Here is a 22,471-nt window from a genome sequence, read left to right on the forward strand (position 1 = left end):
GTTGGATCAATTGTTAATCAATGTTTTTAAATTATTGTAATCTAAGTGAATTTGTGTAATTCAGAACGGAATTTTCAGAGTTAACAAATTCACACTGGACATGTGTACCAATAGCGTTTATTGATGTTTGATGTTATGTACGTGGTGGATGTCACACATTGATACAGTTTTAATTGTACAAAATTAAATTAGAAGAAGAATCCAAGAATTTTTCCTCCAAGATGTTTCCTTCTTGCCTCTTCATGATCCATGATTCCACCGCTAGTTGTCAAGACAACGTATCTGAAAGAAAAAGTATTATGTCTGTGAACAAATATATGCAATTCTTTACAGAAAAAAAATAGTAATAGGTTATCCATACCCAAACTGACGAGACGGCAACAAGTTGTTGGTCCATTTTTCAATGTCTGAAATGGGGACATCAAACCTGGGAGAAATAACCCCACATTTGTTTAGTCTTCCAGTGAGGTTAACAACAACCTTTCCACTGCGGTGATCATCAACAATTTCAAATTCCCCGATGTAGCCTTGATAAAATAAAAGAAACAATAAATTAATATCGAGATTGTACCTAACAACTCGTGTTTTTTATTGTCAGTGAATTTTTAAGGCATGCATAAATAGTCATCAGCGAGAACTTACCATGCTTCATCATTACTGTGAGGAATTTGACAATTACTTTGGAGCACGGGCGAAGAAGCACTTGCCTTTTGCCACGCTTCTCTGCATTGTTGATGGATTTAAGGGCATCGCTGAGAACGTTCATACGCACCATGGCTGAAAAACCACATACAAGGCTTCAAACTTCATCGAATAAACATATTAACGAATCCTATTAAATCCATTAAGTAGAACAATATATGTTTCAATTTTATTTTCAATTTCTTTAAGTAAAATCACAATATAACACTATTCACATGTCACTATGTGTCAACGAAACATAACCTTAATGACTGTAATTGAGTACATGATTTACAAAAATTATATTTAAGTAATAATACTATAAAAACGAATGCCTTTTACAATGTTGTCATATATTTAATTAAAGAAATAAAGTGTTAAACATAATTTGATTGAGCACGAAAGAATCATGAGAGCTGTTACTCCGGTCACTTGATTCGCATCTTTAATTTTTATAAACACATGTATGCAGACACAAAATATAAGTGGAGAATCGCGGTAAATAATGAGCGGTATATTCTTTATCTGATATTCATTCTCGATGGGTTTCAATAACGTGGATTACCTGCGATTTATATTTTGTTTACCGTCGTGACATACACGCTAGGTAATCACAGGAAAAAGAAAGGTTACCCAGCCGTCCCTGTTACAGGAAGTCGTATTTTCAAGGCGCGTCATCGAATATCAAAAAACAGTTCGTCTACTATCCTGCCATCTGGTGGCAGGAAAATAGAATATACAGCAACAATCCATTTGATCATAAACTTCTATACATAAGCCCGTAATCAGAACTCACTCTTAAAGTCAGTAACAGCGTTGCTTTTAGTTAAAAGCACGGTTAAAAGTCACTAAGAAAGAATTTAAGATCGCTCTATCAGAGATGAGTACGGAGATGCACAACGCTACAATTGTTGCGGAGAATCTCTGCCGGCCAGGCTATACGGTTGTGATCACTCTCAGCTCGGCTACGATGGGATCACACACTCAACGATGGGATATGCATTATCGACGGAGGCGATGATCACAAAATCCTACTCCCGGACTCCCAGCTTCGATCTAGCACCAAGCTTTTGGTATTGCCTGAAACCGTAGCGTTGTGGATCTCCCTATTGGGTGCTTTCCATTTACATGACTTTTGTGTCGACTTGTGTCAACTCGTGTCGACTCACGTCGACTCTCGAAAATGAATAAATGGAACACTCTCGTAAACTCACCACTCTAGCAGAGTCTTTCCGAGTCGACTTGTGTTGCCGACACACGGCGACACAAATCAAATGGAAAGCACTTTTGGCGACACAAGTCGACTTGTGTCAACTTGTGCCAGTAAATGGAAAGCACCCATTCATTTCTGCATTGTGCATCTCCCTACTCATCTCTGTCCATTTGGATAAGTTTATGATTCTGACTATTTAATAAAGCAAGTTTCCAATGGCTTTATAAAATACAAATGTTTGTACGTTTTTAAATTTAGGATTATCTGTTTAATTTCTTATTACTACCAATCTATCTTTTTTTTAATGTCCAACAACTTTTGTTGTGAACCATGCTATTTTCAATGCAACGACAATCCGAATGATGTTTCTTTCGCCATTGGACCTAATCGGTAAAGTAGAGTAGGGAACGATCGAAGGCCGTAGAAGCATCGAGCGAGAAGGAACAGTGGTGAATTGCTTGAGCACTTGATGGTTCAGTGGTTTTGGTTTTCCGTGGATGTGCTTTGGTTGAATTCGAGAATAATATTCGGAAAGGCAGACCTAATCGAGGGAATAATTTCGCGTTTGCAGCGTACAATTCCCAGGCAGTAGTGCATGTCAAGATTCTATCACACAGCTTTGTCATGCTGTCAAAATTGACGAGGACGGTCGAGTTGACGGGAGATCATCGCTGACATGGAGGTTCTCGAGAATCCCCTGCACGACGGGCCACCTCTACTTGGAAGGCTTCCCGGAGTTTCGAAAATAACGAAAATATCAACCGGTGCTGATATAAGAGGCGCACGGTTTTTCAACAGACTGAATATCTTTTAACATCACAATCAGCTGTTTGCTGATTCACTCGCTTGCACTGCCGTTCTGTGTTTTGGTGCCACTCGACCTCCTAGGATTAACTTGCAAGAGGACCTTGTGACCTCGATACGGAAAGTCTACTTTACACGATGTCCTCGACCTCTAGTACGTCTGCACAGGTGCTTATGAACAAGGGAAAGCGTGGAGCTGCAGCCTATATACATGCCGAATGCAGCAATCCAGCCATCGGTACAGGATGTCCACAACATCTCAACGAGCTCCTTGATATTCTTTTGAATCCTGGTAAAGCTATAGATGATTGGGACACTATTGATTGGTGCAAGTGGCTTATGGCTGGAGGAAGGACACCGGATGAGTTTGCCAACACTGGTTTGTATATTTGCATTTTAAGATTTCAAGGACTTTACTTCTGCTTTGACTAACCATTTTATGGATAGCTTACCAGACACCATATTATTGTGTTTAGTTTGCAATATGATGCAATATTTCTTATGCTACTGTAATCTGATAACAAGATGAACATAAACGACACGAATAGCTTGTGCATTATCATATTCATTTTTAATTTTACATGGTTTACTACTTAACAAAATATACTCCCAATTAAAAGCATACTTGAATACAGTAATAAAGGTGCTGTACTTCAAACAACAAAAATTATTGGAACCCATAACTAAATTCAATTGTTTGTTTTGTCATAAAGACCTTGTATTTTGTCTTTTTGGCACCGGTGATCATCCATATGCATGTACGTGAACATTTGTCTCTGAAAAGAATTGACTAGCTTAATATGAACAACTGAAATTGGATGAAACAATGAAATTCCACTGAAATCTTCAATTTTCTTTTGAAACTATAACTTTATGTACTTCCATTTGAACTCTTTAAAATGCTACATTTGCATGAGAAGGCAAAAACACTTACAAATCAAACAAATTATTAAAAAGTCCACTCTGACATACTACATAGCCATAAACGTTTCTATGTATTGTCTATTGATCCAAGGTCAATATTGTATCCCTACTTTGTTTCTAGGAAGCTCGAAACTATGAATCACATATTTATTTTTATTGTACGATGTAACTATGATTAATACATAGAAGCTTTACAATGACATGGCTTATCCAGTATTTACAAGCAAGCATAGAGTGAATGAACTCTAGTGAACCTACCTCAGGAAGACAAACACCTTGATAATCATATTCCTTGTCTTTATTTATAGCAAGTTTATTTTGATTCCTTGCTGAAAGCTGTCTCCAGAATAGTATAACATATCAATAATATCATAGTATTCTCCACTACTGCCACCCACATATTTTCTTCTGTTTATATAAGATAAAAATCTGTAGCAAGAACCAGAAATAATAAATGTAAAAATGTTCTTAGTGTTAAATCCCGTTTACGAGACGTACCAAATTATAAATATCTATCCGCCAGGGCCAAGATTTATATTAGAAATTGAGTAGAAAATTTTTTTCACGCGTTTACTGTTTTTCAGAGTTTTACTTATCTTTATTCTATATTTCTTCTTCTATCGTGTTTTTCAGTAAGAATTTATGATAACGCTACAACCTGTGGTCTGGTATGGACGCCAAATTTCGTAGCTTATCGATGTCGCACCTGCGGTATCTCCCCCTGCATGTCTCTATGCACGGAATGTTTCAAAAACGGAAATCATGATCATCATGACTTCAACATGTTCCTAAGCCAAGCAGGAGGAGCTTGCGATTGTGGCGATACATCCGTCATGAAGGAGACTGGGTGAATATATAACAAACATATGAATATAATTTGAATTCGACAAAGATTCCAACAACAACATTGGCGTCAAAATTGTTAAGTTGATCGTAAAATTTGCTTATCTATCTTTCAGATTTTGCGACAAACACGGGCCAAAAGCTGCTGTAAATAAATCTGCAGCTCCCTCGGATCTCATGTGCGTTGCGGAGGCGATGATGCCAAGAATAATCCTTCGACTTATACAACACTTGCGTGAAAATTGGTAATTTGATATCTAATAATGGGATATAAAAAAAAAAAAATAAGAAAAAGTTGAACTTTTTAATCTATATTGATTATACGTCTTTCAGTAAAGTGAGAGCTTCGGATTATAGAGTGGCTATACAAGACGCCGACGCATATTTAACGATGCTTCTCGATTTAAATAATATGGGAGCGCTAATGAGGCACGTTATGACATCCGCACTAACGAATCCACAAAAATATCGAGGCCTTATTGATCCCTCATTATCGTCGGGTCTCTCAGAGTACGATAGCTACTGTCAGGATAGTAATAAAATTTATCAGGATGCAGTAAAGTCATTGCCCAATCCAGAGCCACCAGATGAATACAAAGGTACGTATTAGTTAGAAAATTCTAATGTATCATGGGTACACCTTCTGAAACTGTGATTAAAAATTAATATCATCAAATACAGAGTGCGCATCCCTACAAGAACATTTAGAACACACGACCTTCCTCGAGGAGCTAGTATTCTGGACGGTAGCTTACGAGTTTCCCCAGAAACTTGTCTGCCTCTTGTTAAATATGCTGCCCGATCCGGATTACAAGGAAGCTCTGACGCGGGCTTTTGTGTTGCACTACAGTAGAATCTCGATGATGCTAGAACGTTCGACGGACCCTGATACACTTAGTAATCGAGTCGTTCACGTCAGCGTACAGGTACTGTAAAATGCCCAAGTACCTTTTACAAAAGAATACGAGAATAAATAACGCTTGGAGTATCCGATCAAACTAATTATTGAAATTTACAGTTATTCAGTAATGAAGATTTGGCACTGAGGATGGTAGATCAATTGAAATTACTCCACGTGATGGTGATAAGTCTGAAGTACATGATGAGTAAAATAGTCATACAGAATACCTTGCACGGTAAGACAATTATAATTTATTTATCTATATCTGATATATGACAGATCTGAAAGCGTAAAAAAAATCATACCGTCTTTTAGATCCTGACAATAACTTTCACTATGTCGTGGACTGCGGTCGTCAAGTCATGAAGGAGCATTGTTACTGGCCTTTGGTCTCTGATCTAAACAACGTCTTGTCGCACAAGCCGGTGGCTGTTCGTTTTATGAGCGATGACACCCTCCTGAAGATGTGGTTCGACTTTCTCTCTATGTTTCAAGGTAACGCCTCTCCGAAATTGATCTTCATGTTAGAGGAGAGATCATTGCCCCAGGGGGCAATAACTTAACCCACTAGATAAGTCTTCGAGTGTATCGCGTGTTTCGACCTATTGGGAGAAAGAAATGTTTTAAAAAAGAAAGAAAGGAATCGCCACTCCAATAATAAAAAAAACCAGTGTAAATCACATTTGATTCAACAGGTATGAACGTCAACCAGAGAGAACTCAGTCAACATGTGGAATTCGAACCGAACACCTACTATGCGGCATTCAGTGCCGAATTGGAAGCCAGTGCGTATCCCATGTGGGCTCTTGTGACCCACTTGACAGGTCCAGAGACTGTGGCACTCAGTCGCAGAGTTCTGTCATTCTGTCTGACTGCACTTCAGGACTGGTTGGACGTCGTCAATTACACTTATCCTACTGTGGTAAATATTTATTGATCTCTTGCCACATAGAAATCTCGATCAGAATATGACTTTTTTCTTTATCCTTTTTTTATCCTCGTGTTTCAGAGCGACAGCCTTCAGGTGTCCTTTCATCTTCCGCTGCACAGATACTTTGCAGTTTTTTTGTGCCGCGCGGTGAGACTGCAGGGAGCTACTCTCCATGAACTCCTACCACCGACGGACATGTTACATCTGATGATGATGCATCCGCTTCGCGTTCAGGTGAGTGAACCTTACGGATTTTATAGATGAGAGCTAACTCTGGTCTGGACAGTGGGAGAAGTCTCATGGGCCGTGTTGCGGGGATGACATTGTAAAAGAATATATTTATCTAGTGACTTTTTTTTTCCTTTATTGCTCAGTATATTCGAGTGATAGTATACGTTGTCGATTAGATTCGTTCACAGTTATGTTATGCGCCGTACATTGGCAATGTTTAAGTTGTACTTTTAGATACCGTCTAATCACAGAATATTACTTGGACTAATTTAAAATTAACTAATTAATAAGACACTCGAGAATTTGTCGCACACTAAATTATCCTTACTTCCTTCGAAGAGTATAAAGTGGAAAATATCTCTTGAATTTCTCAATATCTGTGAGCTAACGTCAAATTCAAATAGAAAAAAAAAGGGACAGATTAAACGTTGCGTTCACTCACAAACAATGGTCATACTGTTTATTAACATATCAGTTCTTTATTTATGGCATTATGCAGTAAAACTTAGTATGTCGGATACAATGTCGAAAATGACAATTTTAATTTACCAAAAGTTATTTGAATTACGTAGAAAGAAGATAATAAAAATGTTTTCCCATTCACGGTGCTCGTGGAGATTATCGCTCACTGTCACGACGTTTTGTTTTAAAAAAGATACGAAAGTCTGTTTCTTTGCTCATTCGTCTGTGAGGATCAAACGTAGGACCGATTTTCCTTTTAAACCTCGTGAATATCTATTTTGACACAGTGCATTGCAGAAGACCCCTCTTTAACGAGTAATTTACATACTTTCTGGTTCTAAAAGGGTCTTCTCACTGACAACGGGCTTAGGCGGTGGGAATTCGATATTCAAGTGAGGCGAAAAATTAAACGTAAAAAGTTTCGGTGCGACGAAACCGCCGTAACCCTCTCTACCCTTGTGAAAGATTCCTACACCGGAAATTGGTACAGCAGGATGTGGCACAATCGGTTGTATGTCTATAAACGGAATGGTTGTCTGAGCCACGTCCTTGGTAAGATCACTCGGTGCGAATTCCAAATACTGATCCGGCATGGAGTCAGGAACGGATGGTGCAGGTGAGTGAGTCGGCACGTCTGGTTTCTCGATCTTGAACAAAGTCCTGCTCGCAGGATAAGAAACAAATTATTAGTCAATGTCATCGTTCTATATAATTAAGAACATAGGTTCTGAAATGGAATGAAAAGTGACGACCCCATTACCTAGGATTGGTCAGGGACGCTGCTGTGTTGTCGTTGCCATGCCAAAGACTTCTTTCAAGCGGTTTTATTAGCTTGCCAGTCGTAAAGTTGAATGGCGTCAGTAGAATTTCCAAATTTAGATTCTTACCAACCAACCTGAATCTGACTCCTGCGAAGAATAATAGTGAGCTATAATTTTCACTACGTAAACTCACAATACCACTTTTTAAAACATCAGAGAATGACTCACCGGTAACCAGATGTTCCTCTTTAGATCCATGATACGTTGTCGAGGATGCGTCTAGGTCATCCAAGTCCAATGCCCTTTGGCTCCAACCTAACGTATGGTAATCACGACCTTCGTGGACGTGGCGATCCGAAATCTTATAATTCTCCACAGGTTTCCATCCAATGGTCTCGGATTGTATACCGCCACGTGGTAGCAGTAAACCTTGCTGTATTTGAAGGTGGATGATCTGATTCTTCTTGGTAAACTTAATGCCCGTAATAACCCTGGATCCGTGTATCAATGAAAATTCATAAGTCTTCGAGACAAAAATCCAGCAGACCTCTTACGTCTTATCCTCACTCACATATTATTCTCAATATCCGCAGTGACGTTTCTCAGATTGAAGTAACGGTCCGAGCTGGAATTGTGGTCGTCGCAGAAACATATGCAGTAGCTGCAGTGCCAAAAGAGCCAGCGCCACCAGCTGTCCACCTTAGTAGTCCCGCTGGCGCAAGTTCCCTTCTTTCCTAACGTACGGCCATTTTCATACTCTATGTACTCGTACCGCCTATTGCTTTCCCGTTTCTGTTCAAGAGTCTCCGGGTTATTATCCTGCGATTACAATTCATCCTGTCTCCTCCAGTTTACTTACCGAAGGGCAGATCCACATGTCGGAGTCGATGTACTGACAATTGTAAAGCATCCCGTTGCATCGTCGCTGACGTGAACAATACTGATTCTGATAGCAGGAGTAAACTTTTTCGGCCGTGTAGTAGCCGCAATTCTCACGGCAGGTTTGTGCGCTGTTCATGTCGACCTCGTTCACGACAAAGCCTTGCAGGAGCTGCTTCAGTTCCGTGTACGTCACGTCTTCGTGAAAAGCAATTGATCTAATTAACATTCGTTGTCGCGAGCTACCAATTTACTCTTTACTCACTTTCCTCGTGGATGGACGGGTCGCATCTCCACAATGCTCTAGGGGCAAAGGTCATGGCCGTCTTTACCTCTCGTAGAGTCTCCAGAGTTCTTAACATGTATTCATTCTTGAGCAGCTGCATCTCCTCGCTGAAGTTGCCTATAGGAATTCGAGATGAAATTATTGAACAGGCTCGTACAGTGAATATTTTAAAGGATAGACTTACCTTTATTATACATCTTCAAGAGTAACCAGGAAAATTGCATCATTGCGTATCCCTTGATCTCGGTCAACGTTATTGTTGTGTATAGGCTGTACAGTAACTGCTGGGGCGATTGTTGCATGTTGCAAATTTGCGAGGAACTTTCCTGTGTGCAGAACAAAAAAAAATATATTTGTTAAATATGTAACACAGTATCTCTGGTACACAACAGTGACCCCAGATCAGTTCCTGGAAAGCTATGAATAATCTGTCCAGCACGAAGGCTGTTTCACATGGTACACAAAATAATTATCTGTTGGGAGACTTTGCAGCTTCCAATGGCCACTTGCACGATACTTGGGTGTATGTATATATACACTGTCTACTTAATGACAGTAAATTAAAATCTATTGCCAAGTCAAAAGGCTATGAGAATCATGTAAATTTGGTCTAGTGCACGATTCGAAACTCTTGTGTCGCAAGGAGCTTTTAGGGTTTCAAATCTGATGGCTAATTTCGGGCTAATTATTTTTCGTTGGTGATCGGTGTACCTGGTAGGCCGATACGAACAGTTTCTGGTGCACGATGAAATTGCTAATTCGGTCAAGGGCAGCTGGTATGGATGCGCTGACGTCGTGTAAAATCGTTTCCGCAAAGTTGGTCCACTGTTGGACATTAAACGGTGCTCCGCTTAGTACCTGTCCTTGCATCCTACGAAAAGTCATATAGAGACCGTCTATGGTACGTTTCTCGGACTTGACTCTAGCCCAGAGCCAAAGCGAGTTCAGTGAATCGACGTGAGTCTTGGCTGTGGCCGGAAAATGCTCGTCCAGCGAATCGCCGAAGTCATTGTAGGCCTTTATTATTTCCAAGTAAGTCGAATTCGTCTGTACGTCGTTCCAGTTGGATGCAAAAATCAGAGCGTCCAGATCAGCCTCGAGTCCGAACAATTTTTGCCTGTGCGTGTCTATTAACGAGTACTGCCTTTTGACGGATTGTCCTACCGCCAGGAGACACAAAAGTCCCAGCAGTCCTTTCATATTTTAAAAGGACCCTATGACGATGAAAATAATATTCTTCTATTCTGGCTTTATATATATCTGCTTCTCTCGAGTCTCTTCTTTATCAGTGTTTAAATATTTAACTTTTGTCGCACTGCCAATTGATAACCCCTGGGTACCAGTCGTGTTTTCCCTGTTGACTGTCTTGCCTTACTTTATGTGGCTAGTAGCAGCAGCAGATACAGTCAGGTGGATGATGCACTGGGTGTTTGGGATGCTTTCTAGAATTAAAGAATTTTGTCATGAGAGCCTTGACTATTTCTAAGCTTTGACTGTGAGAAATCAGTCTGTAATTTCATTGCTTTGAGATAAGACTTCTTCGAATGCTTTCAAACACTTTGTGCATTCACGTAAATATGGTGCCGAAATTTTGTTTAGCTTCTCAAACGATAACTGGACTGATGCTAACCGGAAGGTCGTGGTTTGTCCATCATTACGAAATTATCCCAGAAGCCCCGATGACTTCCGTACCGTGACTCTCCGACCACAATTTCAATCCGGTCTTTCATTATCCAAAAATGAAGCATGCAAGTGCGAAATGGAACAAAGAAAAATATTGTATCGTGCAAAAATTTTGCTCGGATAATTTTCAATTGAAATCAATTATGCTTACAACCAAGGGGAACGTTATAGCCTAAGCCTCCCTTTCTATTTGACAGATTGCCTGTGCACTTGAAACTTTAAATAAGTAACGGCGCAAATACTTTGGAATGCCACAGTGGATCCATTACCTATTCACGTAGGCTGTCGTATAAATCCCAATCCTGACCAAGGACACATTCGCCTTATCCGTACCCGTTGCGTTGAACGCAATCCCAAAAACACGTTTACGGAGAAGACGGAATCCGCGCGCTGTTCTCCCAACAATTATTTCCCTTTCTTTTCCTTTCGCCTCGCTCGACCAATACGCTCGGTGCGCCAGCTGGAGGCCTACTGAACAGATACTGAACACAGAAATTCCTTCTCAGTTCTCTCTGCATTGCTGCTTGTCTCTCTCTCTCTATCTCTCTCTCTCTCATCCACTCCCACAGTCGTTCCATACCATATAATATGTCCGTTAAGTTTGCACGTTGAGAGACTGTAGTGCGCATACTCCATATGTATATTCTGTAGGCATATTACGCTTTCTCTCTCTCTGTCTCTCTCTTTCTGTCCTCCTTTGTTTCTCTTTGGGGTTCCTGGTCAAATGCAATGTAGGGTCTGACGTGTAGGTACGGAGGCTCCTATGCTGGCTGATCGTGAACGTTGACTAAGGTATTAATCCATATTAGAGGAGAAGGTTGAACACTCATTTGTGTGATGGTTGATTTATAAATTGAACTGGTGATAATTTGTGGAGTTCTTAGTGACAGACATTCAGCGTAGGATCACGACTTTTATTCCTCATGAATTTCTACCACGTAGTTCTTTTGATGCTACGTTGCGAATACAAGCGAGGATGATTATATTACTCGGGATATTAGTTCTTAGAAGGTTTGTTGAGCTTGCATATCACGAAATATGATAGTTCCTGGGGTCCAATAGCACGTGCAGAATGCACCAGTAGCACGCACGTGGACAGCACGACTAACTTATCATAGCTCGTGTTTTATTTCAGGAGAATAATTGAGTACGTTGTTTTAGCGTTTTCTTGCAATGTGTATTATTGCTTTGATTTTCTTCTCTTTCGTCGCTCTGTAACCACGCAGAGATAAAACCTTGAGTCGCATTAATCTAAATGTAGATATTTGATTGCGTGCAACTGTAATCTTTTGAACTCCGATTCAACGGACCTATCGTACTCTATAAATCTCACTTTCATTATTCGTCTTTACATTCCTTGCTTTCGTGGATGTGAAACTATGAAAACTTCTACTGTAAATATCGTTATCCTGAACGTGAATTTTCGTCCATTTTTACTGAGAGAAAGTGTGTGGATTAAACAATACATTGGCGCGTGAATGCGTTTAACATTCTTTTGTTTGACTGTAGATCCGTAACGGTTGTCATTAAGGGAACAATACTGTTTCTTGAATATCGTGGTGGTTCTTGCGAATACCACTGACAACAGTAAATATATACTTACTCGTATTCGTACAATTTTCAAATGATTAGGTAGCAATTGAATAATAATTCCCTACAGAATCTAATAAACATAATTTCGCAATAAATTAACGTACCTTGAAGCTTTTTGTCAGAAGTTTTAGAAGACCCGGATCGAGTATACTATATTGATGAGAAATAATGATGTGATTAATCGTCTTGAGCATATCCGGTATAGCACCGTAGCTGGAGGACACACAGAAATCCGCAAACTCCTCCATGGTGTATCTCTCGTAATTCTCCAAGGACTTAGAGTAGGCAACGTATCTCTGGTAATAATCGTCCATTCGTGAAATGAGCTTGTTCAGATCACGCAGCTTGTCCTCTAACTTAATATTCTCTGGCAAAGCGGTTAGGATCGTGGCCAAGAGAGCTTGGCTTCTCTGGGACGATCTTTCTTCGAAGGCATCTATCTTGTTAGAAACCAATGCAATTTTATTCATTAAACGTTGCTCTGTCCTCTTCACAAATGGAAAACTATTTTCCTCGCCATTCTCGTTTGGTTCTTTCGGTTGTATCCAGTGCACAGACTCTAAAATATCCATCACTATCTCTCGACCGAATTTTAACATTTCCGCCACATCGCCGAAGTCGAACTCGAATCCCGCGCCACTGTTGAGCACCAGGAACACGATGACAATCGTACACGGTAACCTCATGGCGAATATTTAATACCGGTAAGCACACTATTTAGATCGATCAAAACGATCAATCATGGCCTCTCTACACAGCTGCCTCAAGGAGTACAGATGCACTCAATCTAAGGTCGACAAACCTTCCACCCCAGCTCAGTGGACAGCAACAGATGATGAGCAACGCGGTTCTCAGTAGTGTTTGCTCATTTAAAACTGAAACTCAGTCCACTATAACCGACCATCTGACGATCGTTAGGACCATGGTTAGGAGTGACACTATTTGGCCCCCCCTAGCTTTGGACTGTCTGGTCTCAGAGGATTCTTGCGATTGGTTCACTTTCACGGGAATCCCCTGTTTGCCATCTACCGGAGAACCTTGGCACTGCCGCTTTTATGCAGGGACGATTCTTAACTTTGAGAATACTGTCCCACATAGATTCTCGATACGAACTTGATTTTAATGACTCACTCGTCTCGACAAATACCGTTATACAAACAAATGGCATGCTTATACTGTTATGCGTTCATATCCTTTCACAGGAATTAACGCACTTTTTAGGATTTCTCCATATATTTTTATACCGGTTTGTAAAATGAGTCAGTCCCTACCTGCTCTTTGTTACTTTTTCTTTTTGTTATACGGGGTTGATCCGTTGAAAATTTTATTGGACCCTTTGTGTGGATCATTAAATGATAATTCTCCAATTGGAAATACCTATAGGATTGGAGGTAATCACTTTGTCCCGATACAATTGCGGGAATTGAGCTTGATAGTGAGATCGTCACTGATGTATTCATTTGCTATATAGATGTGATCCTTTGAGCGATACGTCAATGAAACTATATTTTTGTTTTACAGGACATTTCTTTCAATAGTAGAACTTTTGGATAAGAGTATGAAGATGTATGATTTTTTTTTCTTTTTGTTCACAGGTAGCATTCTATGAAATTCTACATGGACTCTGGGTCCGCAATGGACTTCAAATCAAGGGTCAGGCTATGACTTACATTCAATGCAATTTCTGCAACTCCATGGTCGATGCAGATCTTTATCTGTTGCAAATATGTGCTACAAAATTACAGCCAGATGTTTTCTTAAAAACAATAATTGAAAAGTACAGTATTCTTATGAGAGGAATCACAGTTTTTAATTAGCTCAGCACTTTTTGTAATCTATTTTCTTCTGTGTTCTTTCTTCAGATTCCATGTCCGTGAATGGATGAGTCTTAGTCATTATCCTGCTCCACAAAATGAATATCTTGAAGGGGAACACGATACTCCTATGCTGGAGAGCTGCTTAACATTTCTGGCCACGTTGGTCAACGTGCGAACCAATTTGGGTAAACATACATGTTACACTTAATTGAGACTGACTGAATTATCATACAATTCCAGTGATCATGCATTGTAATTCTTGACAATTTTAGGATTATCGGATCCTGAGACATCTTACTTAGAAATGGTAACGTTACTCTGCATGGGTGACAAGACCCACAGTCAATTGATGGAGTTGATGCCAGAGCGTTGTGGAACGACACAGAACCGTGACTTTGAATCTGTACTGGCTGAGGTACGTTGAGATTGTAGTTACTTTGTAAAATTTGTGATTTCATCAAATAGTTGTGACTTATGATATATTTCTCATAATAGGTAGCACAATATAGAGCACCCAACCTAGAGGCTAGTGGAAATATGCAACAGGGTATGTACGGTCCAAAACCTCGTGTCTGGGATGAACTCTTCGACCCTCTACATGTTTTACTGCGAGCTGTGCACAGAAGAGATTTCCAAATATCTATGGATCGATTCACTGAATAGTAAAATAATCATATTTTAATACTCTCTCGATATGATATTTAGAACTATTATCTACATAAGAAAATTTTTCTTAAGCGTGAAGCAAACTGGTAAGCTAAAAAGCAGCGCCACCCCGTGGCCACCGTTCCGTCATCCTGCTCCTGTTTCTGCCGAATATGATGACCCACGATTAGTTTTACGTTCGAGAGTCTTTCATGCTATGATTCTGATTATCTTGTACAAGGCTGTCAACGGTCACAATATATCAGAACATGTCATGGCTCTGACAATTTATCTACTGGAAATGGCTGTGATGACAGCGGAAGTGCCTGATAAGGATGTAAGTCAACGTTTTGACATGTGCTCTGTTTAATATGCTAGAAACTCTTAGTATTTTCTAATACAATATTTTCAGGCTAATCCACTGTGTCAATACACTGGTGGAAGCTCACGTGTTATCAAGGATATGGACCTGTCTGGCTGGTACGAGAGTGATAATCTTTCTGAGAATCTCAGGACTATAATACCCCGTGTTACTCTAGTTCAAGAAGCCGAACCTAGTAGTTCTGACAGTATGTATACAGAATACTGTACTTACTTTGACCTGACATTATTCCCTTGACAATATTGAAAATTTACTTTCAGGCGACTTTGAATGGGAAATTCAGGGCGAAATGAGTGAAGTATCGACTTCTCTCATGCTCAATGATGGAAATGACGATGGTTCGATGACAGTTCTTGCTCTACCAGCAGCTGATTCTAATACAGGTAACGAAACGATAGCTTTCCCATTGACCTGTCAATTCTAAATAATTGTTAGAAAGAATATCGTTATCGGCGACCTTAAAATAATCCTTTCCAACCATTACCCATTGCTAGTGCATTGCTCTAGGATTTGATACATAGAAGTCACGTGACAGTGTTTCGGATATTATTAATTTCCCAGCAAGATCCCAAAGGTAACAAAATAGCTTTTTTAGTTTCAACTTTGGTTAATTGTTCTATAGTCGGGTATGATATGGCTATTGTACCTGAGGATGGGATCGTTGCTATCCCTCGTGGAAATAGGGAGGATGACTTAGTACCGTCTCTACAAAGAGCCTTGCCCCCATCTACCGAAGAATCCATGGCCCTTGCCCTTAACGAACCATCTCCTCCACCAAACGGTATGTTTTTTCTTGATGTTTCGTAATCGGACCGTTTACTTTCTATAATCTAGGTTAAAAGTTCATTCAATCTTGCTGTGTACTGGCCAGAAGCACCAAAACCACGTCTTCGTAATGTTCACGTCAGTGGTATACTACCAAATTGCTTTTTAACCTTTTGGCGACGTAAACTTTAACACATTCCTACGTCAGTCTAATCATTGCTTGAGCCTTAAAAGATTTTTTTTCTTTTGCATAGATATGGTTGGTGAACAACCAGCTCTTCCAGCCGCTCCTCCACGCCCGGCAGTGCTGGCTGGAAACGAGATAGTCGTGGCCCAACCGATGTATCCGCGTCTCAGTACGTCAGGTGTTACCACTACAGAAATAGTACCGTCGACTTCGAATGCTCATAAGCATTTCAAACGGCGCGATCCCCAGGTACGTAGATTACTCAAAGATCCTGAGAACCATGAATCTTCGAGAAACTCATTAGATAGATGAGGCTGACAATCGACAATGTTGTATCATAAGGTTGGTCCTGTGCAACCCCAGATGGTGAAGGTCGGCGAGAGTATAATTTCTCTCTTACTGAAGCTACACTCTCAACTCTCTGGAGTACCGGATAGTTACAATCCGGACCAGCCTACGCAGATGGAGAACGAGGCCGGTAGCAGTAGTTCATCCGCGTCGACATACGAACCCCGGATTGGCGATGGACCTTTCTTCATCTCGCAACTCCTCAAGAAGATCGCAAATCTTGATCTTGCTTGTAAGGATAACATCAACGAGACTAGAAATAAATTGTGGCCACGTATGCAGGAGTGCGAGGACGAGCAACGGGCAAGGGAAAACAGGGAGCGCGAGGAAAGACGACGTAGAGCCAAGGAAAGACAGCAGAAGCTTATGGCAGAGTTTGCCAATAAGCAGAAGCAATTCATGGAGAAGGCTATGGAGACAGGCAAGTGTTTTTTTACTTTTGGTTTGATCCACACCCCTTTTTTTAAATCCAATTACAAAACTTATTCGATTCTTTTCAGACGAAGCCGGAGTCTCTGGTATGGATTGGGATCAAGAGGCTGGTCCTACCAAATTAGCTAGCAAAAAAGAATACGACTGCGTTATTTGTAATCAAACAACGCCAAGTAGTGAAGACAAACCGATGGGTCTCGTCGTTTTGGTTCAGGTAATTTTGTTTTTCACATTTGAAAATCAAAATCTTGAAACAGTCCTGTAATTGTAAATTAACAAATGTCTGTTATAGGCTACAAGTGTTATTGGTCATGAAAGACGTCAGGAGGAACGATTAGTTTTACCCACGTCAATCGCCGACCCATCTATACCAAAGGATACGCGTAGTAGCTCATTCGATTACAGAATGGACCAGATGAATCAACATTTTGATGCGGTAAGTATTAAAACCTCTTAAGCCATAACCTTCTCGTTATAGCTTAGTGAGAATTATCAAGGAATCAATTTTGTCTTTTAGTTCTCCTCCTTACTGTCTGTCAATTTGGGATGGGAAGGTGGTGTCCACGTACAAACCTGCGGTCACCACTTACATCTAGACTGCCTAAAGTCATATTTACAATCGCTTCGCGGTCAGCAGAGACAGCAGAGTCTCGCAGTAGATCGGGGCGAATATCTCTGTCCATTGTGTCGACAATTAGCCAATTCAGTTTTACCGCTTTCGCCTCAAATCGGCGAATGCGCCGCGGTCGTTCGTTCACGTCATGCATCCCCGACGACCATCCTCTCCGAGCTGAACAACTTCCTCAAGGAGATACAACGAAATCCAGTAAATATATTCCTCGGAGTCACATTGAAATTGTCTTCTTGCGTTTTCCAGTCTAAGAATCATCGGTATCAATGATCTTTGGCATCCTTGCAGATCTCGTCTAACTTGGCCGTGGCGATGGGAAAAGCCATGGAGGACATGACGAGTAGCGCGTACTTAAAGTATAAGCAAAAGAACTGCACGCCTAGTCACCAAAGCTTGTTCCTTTTCGTAACTTCCATAGCCAGAACAAATTTCGAAGTTGAGATCGTACAGCGGGGCGGCTCGCTCTGTGTACCTCGACCCAGTACAATGCCCTTGACACCTAAACGCGACTGCATAGGTAAGAATTCATTGACAGTTTTAAGAACGTTCGTTACAGTAAAGTATGTCATTTACTTTAAATTTATTGTTCATACAGTTGCGTTACTTCATGTGTTGGCGATGCACGCGAGAGTACTGACTACTTGGCCGGTACATCACACCTGGCAAGAACTGGCTGGATTGCCTTTGGATCCTACGCCCCTTGAACTGACACCACTTCAGAAAGAGGTTCCTCTGCTTCTAAAGGATCCCACGGCTCTTCTTCTACAATTTATTTTACTGCTGCCGCTACACTTGGATCAGAGTAAGAATTCGTTTGATTCGAGACGAGAATAAGACTCTTTCGAACTGTGTTTGAACATTTTGTTGCGTATTACTTGTTACAGCTTATTTCTCAAGCGTGGTTAAGGTCGTTTACAACTTGCTGTACTATCAGGTAATAGTACAAGTGAGCTGCAGTATGACACAAGCCGAGAGAAATTCGATCCTGAGGCGAGGAAAGACTGGCGACCGTAATCCAAAATCTTTGGAGGCTGTACTGCACAATGTAATCAGTTACCTGTCCGAGAGCAACTTGTACAGCAACACTAATATTTTCGGCAGCCCCTCTACTTCGTCCTCTACTTATTGCTTCAGGGTGAAGACTCGGATCGAGCAGCAAGTCAGTTGATACTCATGCAAAAGACTGTAATCTTTTTTTTTACCTCTGCTTCTTCTCTCAAAATCAAATTTATTTTAACGTTTAGATTCAAACACTATGTCTACCCTTCCTGAGAGTAGCAGCGCTGCTTCGGTATCATCTCTACGAACAACCTATACCCTTAGTGCAGACTCCCCAGACGGAATTCGTAAGGCTAGTCTATTATTTGGAATTGGTTACCGAAGGTATGGGCTGGGATAGTTTCAACGCAGCTGTAGCCCTCAACTGGCAGAGTAACGAGGCTAGCGTCCAAGTGCCCAGGTTCTGGTGCGACCAGTACATCGCCCTGGTCAATCGCAACGAAATGGTAGCGAGGAGTTTGATAGTCGATCACCACATAACGTGGCAGATGCCCAAGTTGCTCAGCCTTCCGCGGGAATACGAAAAAATCTTTACGGTACTTATCAGAAAAATGAATCTTCTAATATAAATGGATCCTCACACTTCCGATTGGGTAACAGATGAAATAATAAACATCTCGTATCTTTACAGTATTATCACGAGAGGCAATGCCGCCAATGTCAATCAGTACCTCAGGAAATTAGCATATGTCTCTTGTGCGGTACCATTGTTTGCCTCAAGCAGAATTGCTGTAAGCAACAGAATGTCTGCGAAGCTGTGCAGGTAAATATAAAAGAATTTATTGCTATTCATAAAATTGATAATGCCTTCTATCGATGCAATTATCCATTGACCCTTGATCATAGCATGCAATGGACTGCGGTGCAGGAACTGGTATTTACTTGGTTGTAACTTCGACCTACATTATCGTGATACGTGGCAGAAGAGCCTGCTTATGGGGATCCTTGTATCTAGATGATTTTGCAGAGGAGGATAGAGATCTGAAGTAAGTACTTGGCTTACGTATTGACTTTTACTTTCCTTCGATTACTTTGGACTTACCTCGAATGTCAAGTTTGAGTATATTGTATGTCTAAAAAATGTTGTAGCTTTATGAATGAAGCATGAATGCAAATATTTCGTTATTGTTATTACAGACGAGGAAAACCTTTGTACCTAAGCCCAGAAAGATATCAGCTATTGGAGCAGCAGTGGCTGGCTCACAGATTCGATCACACTAAAAAAACCTGGGTGTGGCATCGCGACGCACTGTAGCCCAGCATTTGGGACAAGGACGAAGCAGGAAAAGTAAGAGAAACTCGGCGGCTCGTGAATATCATTTAGGCACAAAGGGACACCGAAGAGTTCTTGTAATTTTCTTTCCACTGTCATTCGATGTCTCATCAACAGTGGTGTAATGTCCTTAAGGGTTCGAATAGGAAAAAAAAAGAAAGAAAGAAAAGGAGCAGAGAATTAATGGAATCGAATGAGTTAATGATTTGCCCTGAGATGATCGACGGACGTTATATTTATTACGACGTAATTGAACGAATCCTAGGCATAATAATTAATCATTGAAAATATTAATAAACGCGATGACAACACGAGTCTGGGCTAAATTGTTGATAGTCGATATTATAGTTCGCAAGGATGGATTGTATTAAGAAGAAAAAGAAAGAACAAGAAATGAATTATGTTTTCAACTTTACTTTGTACATTTTATTTAAGCATATAAATATATATGTATACATATATATACGTAAATTACGTCCTAGTAAAAAGAAAAGAAAACAAAGGAAACAGCTGATACTTATTTAGTTACTAATTAACGAGAAACGTAACCTCTTCATATAGAAGCAGCCTAGACGCATTATGATTCATCGATTATAGATTCCGCGTCTGATAAAAAAAAAGCGAATAGGGGAATATCCTTGTACTCGATTGATACGTAATTATATTTCATAGTGTAAATCGAGTGCCCTCCAATTAATTAATAAAGCTGGACCTTCGGACCATTCACGTTATTCGTGTCTTTTTCGCTCTCGCGATTCTTCACGGGCAACTGATAAAAAGCTCCTACGAATTTTTTCTGTTTGAGAACATTGTACTCGTAATGAGGCCGGCAGCAGGATTTTTCTTCTTCTTCTCTTTAGTTGGACTTCACTCTGGTGGATGATTTTTTTAAAAGCTATAGAGCTCAAGGCGCGTGCGTGTTGAGAGATGGATAGAAGGGAAAAAAGAAAGAAGCAAGTAAAATTAAACCGACGTCTAACGTACTTTCTAGATTGTCTAACTCAAAGCAAAGACTGATGTCTTTTAAAAATATCTTCTTACGTTTCAACACTGACGTTTCTGGTCTCGTGTCTCGTTCTTTTCGCTGAGTTTACTTTTTTACATCATTTTTTTTCTCCGACCCCACCTTCAATAATTATGCATTTTGCTTCGCATCGAGTCGCATAAAAAAAGGACGAAATAATAGATAAAAACAAGGGAATGAAACTTTAGAAATAACAATACCTCTATATTGTGACTATTATGAAATCCTTGAAAATTGTAAATTCAACGACGCTTGGAATTCGGATACGATTAATGCTTTGATTATTGTCGCTGATTAATCGAATTAATATCCCCGTGTAATTAGATGGGTGCGTACTGTATCTCTGTTTTTTTCATTTTCTTTAAACGTAAAAATAGTGAAAAAAAACTTAAAAATAGTAACGGGGAACGAGATCTTTATAGCTGATCGTAAAGATCGTACAAAAAATTGACAAGTTGCGCAACCATCTGCATTATAACGAAGTAATGTATATATATATACACATTTATACAGCGCACGCAGATATTCAGCAGTCATTCATTTAATTTGTTCTCCTTCCTTTTCTTCTTCTTTCAAATCTCATTTCTCTTTGATGCATTCATTAATTGTTACTATGATTTAGTCTTGGAGTACTGACTGTGGCAAAAGAACAATTATTTAATTATATCTCTCCTAACGACTGGACTTTGTTTCTAACGATTATCTAAGCTCTCGAAAGTGTAAAAGAGAACTTGTATAACGTAAGAATAGGCAAGATTTCTTCTATTGCTAATAATTGGATATGATGAATGTAATAGTGACTTATACGTTTTTTTTTTTTTTTTTTTTTTTTTTTTTTTTTTTTTTTTTTTTTTTTTTTTTTTTGAAAAATCATTTCATGTAAATACGTATTCGATACCAGAGTGGTAATCACGTCGTTACATAATATTTCACGGGAAAAATGATTGGAGTTGATCTTGTATATAGATAATTATTTTTTAGGGCTGCTGTTGCTTAACACTTGGTCATATGAAAGGTAATTGCATCACGAGAAAGGCAGCTATCAACTAAGAATTATAACGAACTGTGTTTAAATGCGTAAAGTATAAACAACTGTACCAAACTATTTGAAAAGTTATTTTATCCCACTCTCTTTAATCCTTCGGGCCGATTACGAATTTCAATGGTGAACGTTAACGTGATTTTATGTGTGTGCGTAATGAAGGTCAATTACTTTTGTACAATATTTTATTCAGAGAATCCAGTACATTGCCACGAGATTATCCACTTTAATTTTAAACGTTACGCATCAATTTGACAATTTTCTCAGCGTTAATCTCGTGCGCGTACATCATCCTTACATTTCTAGTGCTTTTTGCGCCGAGTGGCAAACCTAACTCTTTTTTTTTTATTTCTAATCTACTTTTTTCACTTTGAATAATAATCTAATAATCCATGTGAACTTTCAGGTAAAACAATTCGAACGGGGCTACGTATTTCAAACTAACAAAGAATTTCTAACGTTGGTTATGATCGACGCAATTTTAAAGTGATGAAAAGTTATCAATTACGTAAGTCAGAACGTGATAGTAAGTAATAATAGTCAGTAATCTAAAGGTATTGAACATTATTAGGTTACACGAAGAACATAGTAGAAATAAAGAATAATGATGATTAATATATGCAAACTTCTGAATAATTCGAAGTAAAGGTGCTTTCACAAATAGTAAAAAGAAA

General features: G+C 39.7%; 3 protein-coding genes across 8 annotated transcripts; 1 reads left to right on the top strand and 2 right to left on the bottom strand.

The window, feature by feature from the left end:
• Positions 1–101: 101 nt before the first annotated feature.
• Positions 102–1,397, bottom strand: LOC107271534 (40S ribosomal protein S15Aa). Its single transcript, XM_015747667.2, has 4 exons — positions 1,247–1,397; positions 643–777; positions 362–527; positions 102–282 (listed from the first exon to the last, which is right to left on the bottom strand). The coding sequence occupies exons 2-4, from the start codon at positions 773–775 to the stop codon at positions 189–191; spliced, it is 393 nt and encodes a 130-aa protein (XP_015603153.1). The 5' UTR covers positions 776–777; positions 1,247–1,397; the 3' UTR covers positions 102–188.
• A 901-nt stretch (positions 1,398–2,298) lies between these two features.
• Positions 2,299–22,332, top strand: LOC107271597 (E3 ubiquitin-protein ligase Ubr3). Of its 5 annotated transcripts, XR_001538701.2 has the most exons (31): positions 2,837–3,077; positions 4,256–4,469; positions 4,582–4,710; positions 4,799–5,064; positions 5,147–5,391; positions 5,484–5,601; positions 5,682–5,861; positions 6,062–6,288; positions 6,376–6,531; positions 13,788–13,969; positions 14,055–14,194; positions 14,282–14,424; positions 14,505–14,671; positions 14,748–14,991; positions 15,067–15,223; positions 15,297–15,419; positions 15,659–15,817; positions 16,056–16,237; positions 16,331–16,757; positions 16,837–16,982; positions 17,061–17,204; positions 17,286–17,594; positions 17,688–17,916; positions 17,995–18,201; positions 18,284–18,558; positions 18,644–18,994; positions 19,090–19,221; positions 19,305–19,444; positions 19,596–19,746; positions 21,737–21,770; positions 22,204–22,332. XR_001538701.2 is itself a non-coding variant. In XM_025088833.1 (30 exons), exons 1-29 carry the CDS (start codon positions 2,837–2,839, stop codon positions 19,711–19,713), a joined length of 5,751 nt encoding a protein of 1,916 aa, XP_024944601.1. In that variant the 3' UTR covers positions 19,714–19,746; positions 22,204–22,332. The 5 variants fall into 5 exon arrangements, 4 of the variants coding, with proteins under 4 accessions (XP_015603279.1, XP_024944601.1, XP_015603278.1 ...); XM_025088833.1 differs by lacking the exon at positions 21,737–21,770; XM_015747792.1 differs by lacking the exon at positions 22,204–22,332 and having other exon boundaries at positions 21,737–21,860.
• Positions 6,645–13,156, bottom strand: LOC107271598. Of its 2 annotated transcripts, XM_015747796.2 has the most exons (9): positions 10,869–11,087; positions 9,628–10,358; positions 9,101–9,242; positions 8,896–9,033; positions 8,611–8,828; positions 8,323–8,543; positions 7,980–8,242; positions 7,751–7,898; positions 6,645–7,650 (listed from the first exon to the last, which is right to left on the bottom strand). In XM_015747796.2, the coding sequence occupies exons 2-9, from the start codon at positions 10,114–10,116 to the stop codon at positions 7,311–7,313; spliced, it is 1,959 nt and encodes a 652-aa protein (XP_015603282.1). In that variant the 5' UTR covers positions 10,117–10,358; positions 10,869–11,087; the 3' UTR covers positions 6,645–7,310. The 2 variants fall into 2 exon arrangements, with proteins under 2 accessions (XP_015603282.1, XP_015603281.1); XM_015747795.2 differs by lacking the exons at positions 9,628–10,358; positions 10,869–11,087 and adding an exon at positions 12,297–13,156.
• Positions 22,333–22,471: the final 139 nt, after the last annotated feature.

This window comes from Cephus cinctus, unplaced genomic scaffold (assembly GCF_000341935.2).
Source record: "Cephus cinctus unplaced genomic scaffold, Ccin1 Ccin1_scaffold0997, whole genome shotgun sequence".
Classification (NCBI taxonomy): domain Eukaryota; kingdom Metazoa; phylum Arthropoda; class Insecta; order Hymenoptera; family Cephidae; genus Cephus; species Cephus cinctus.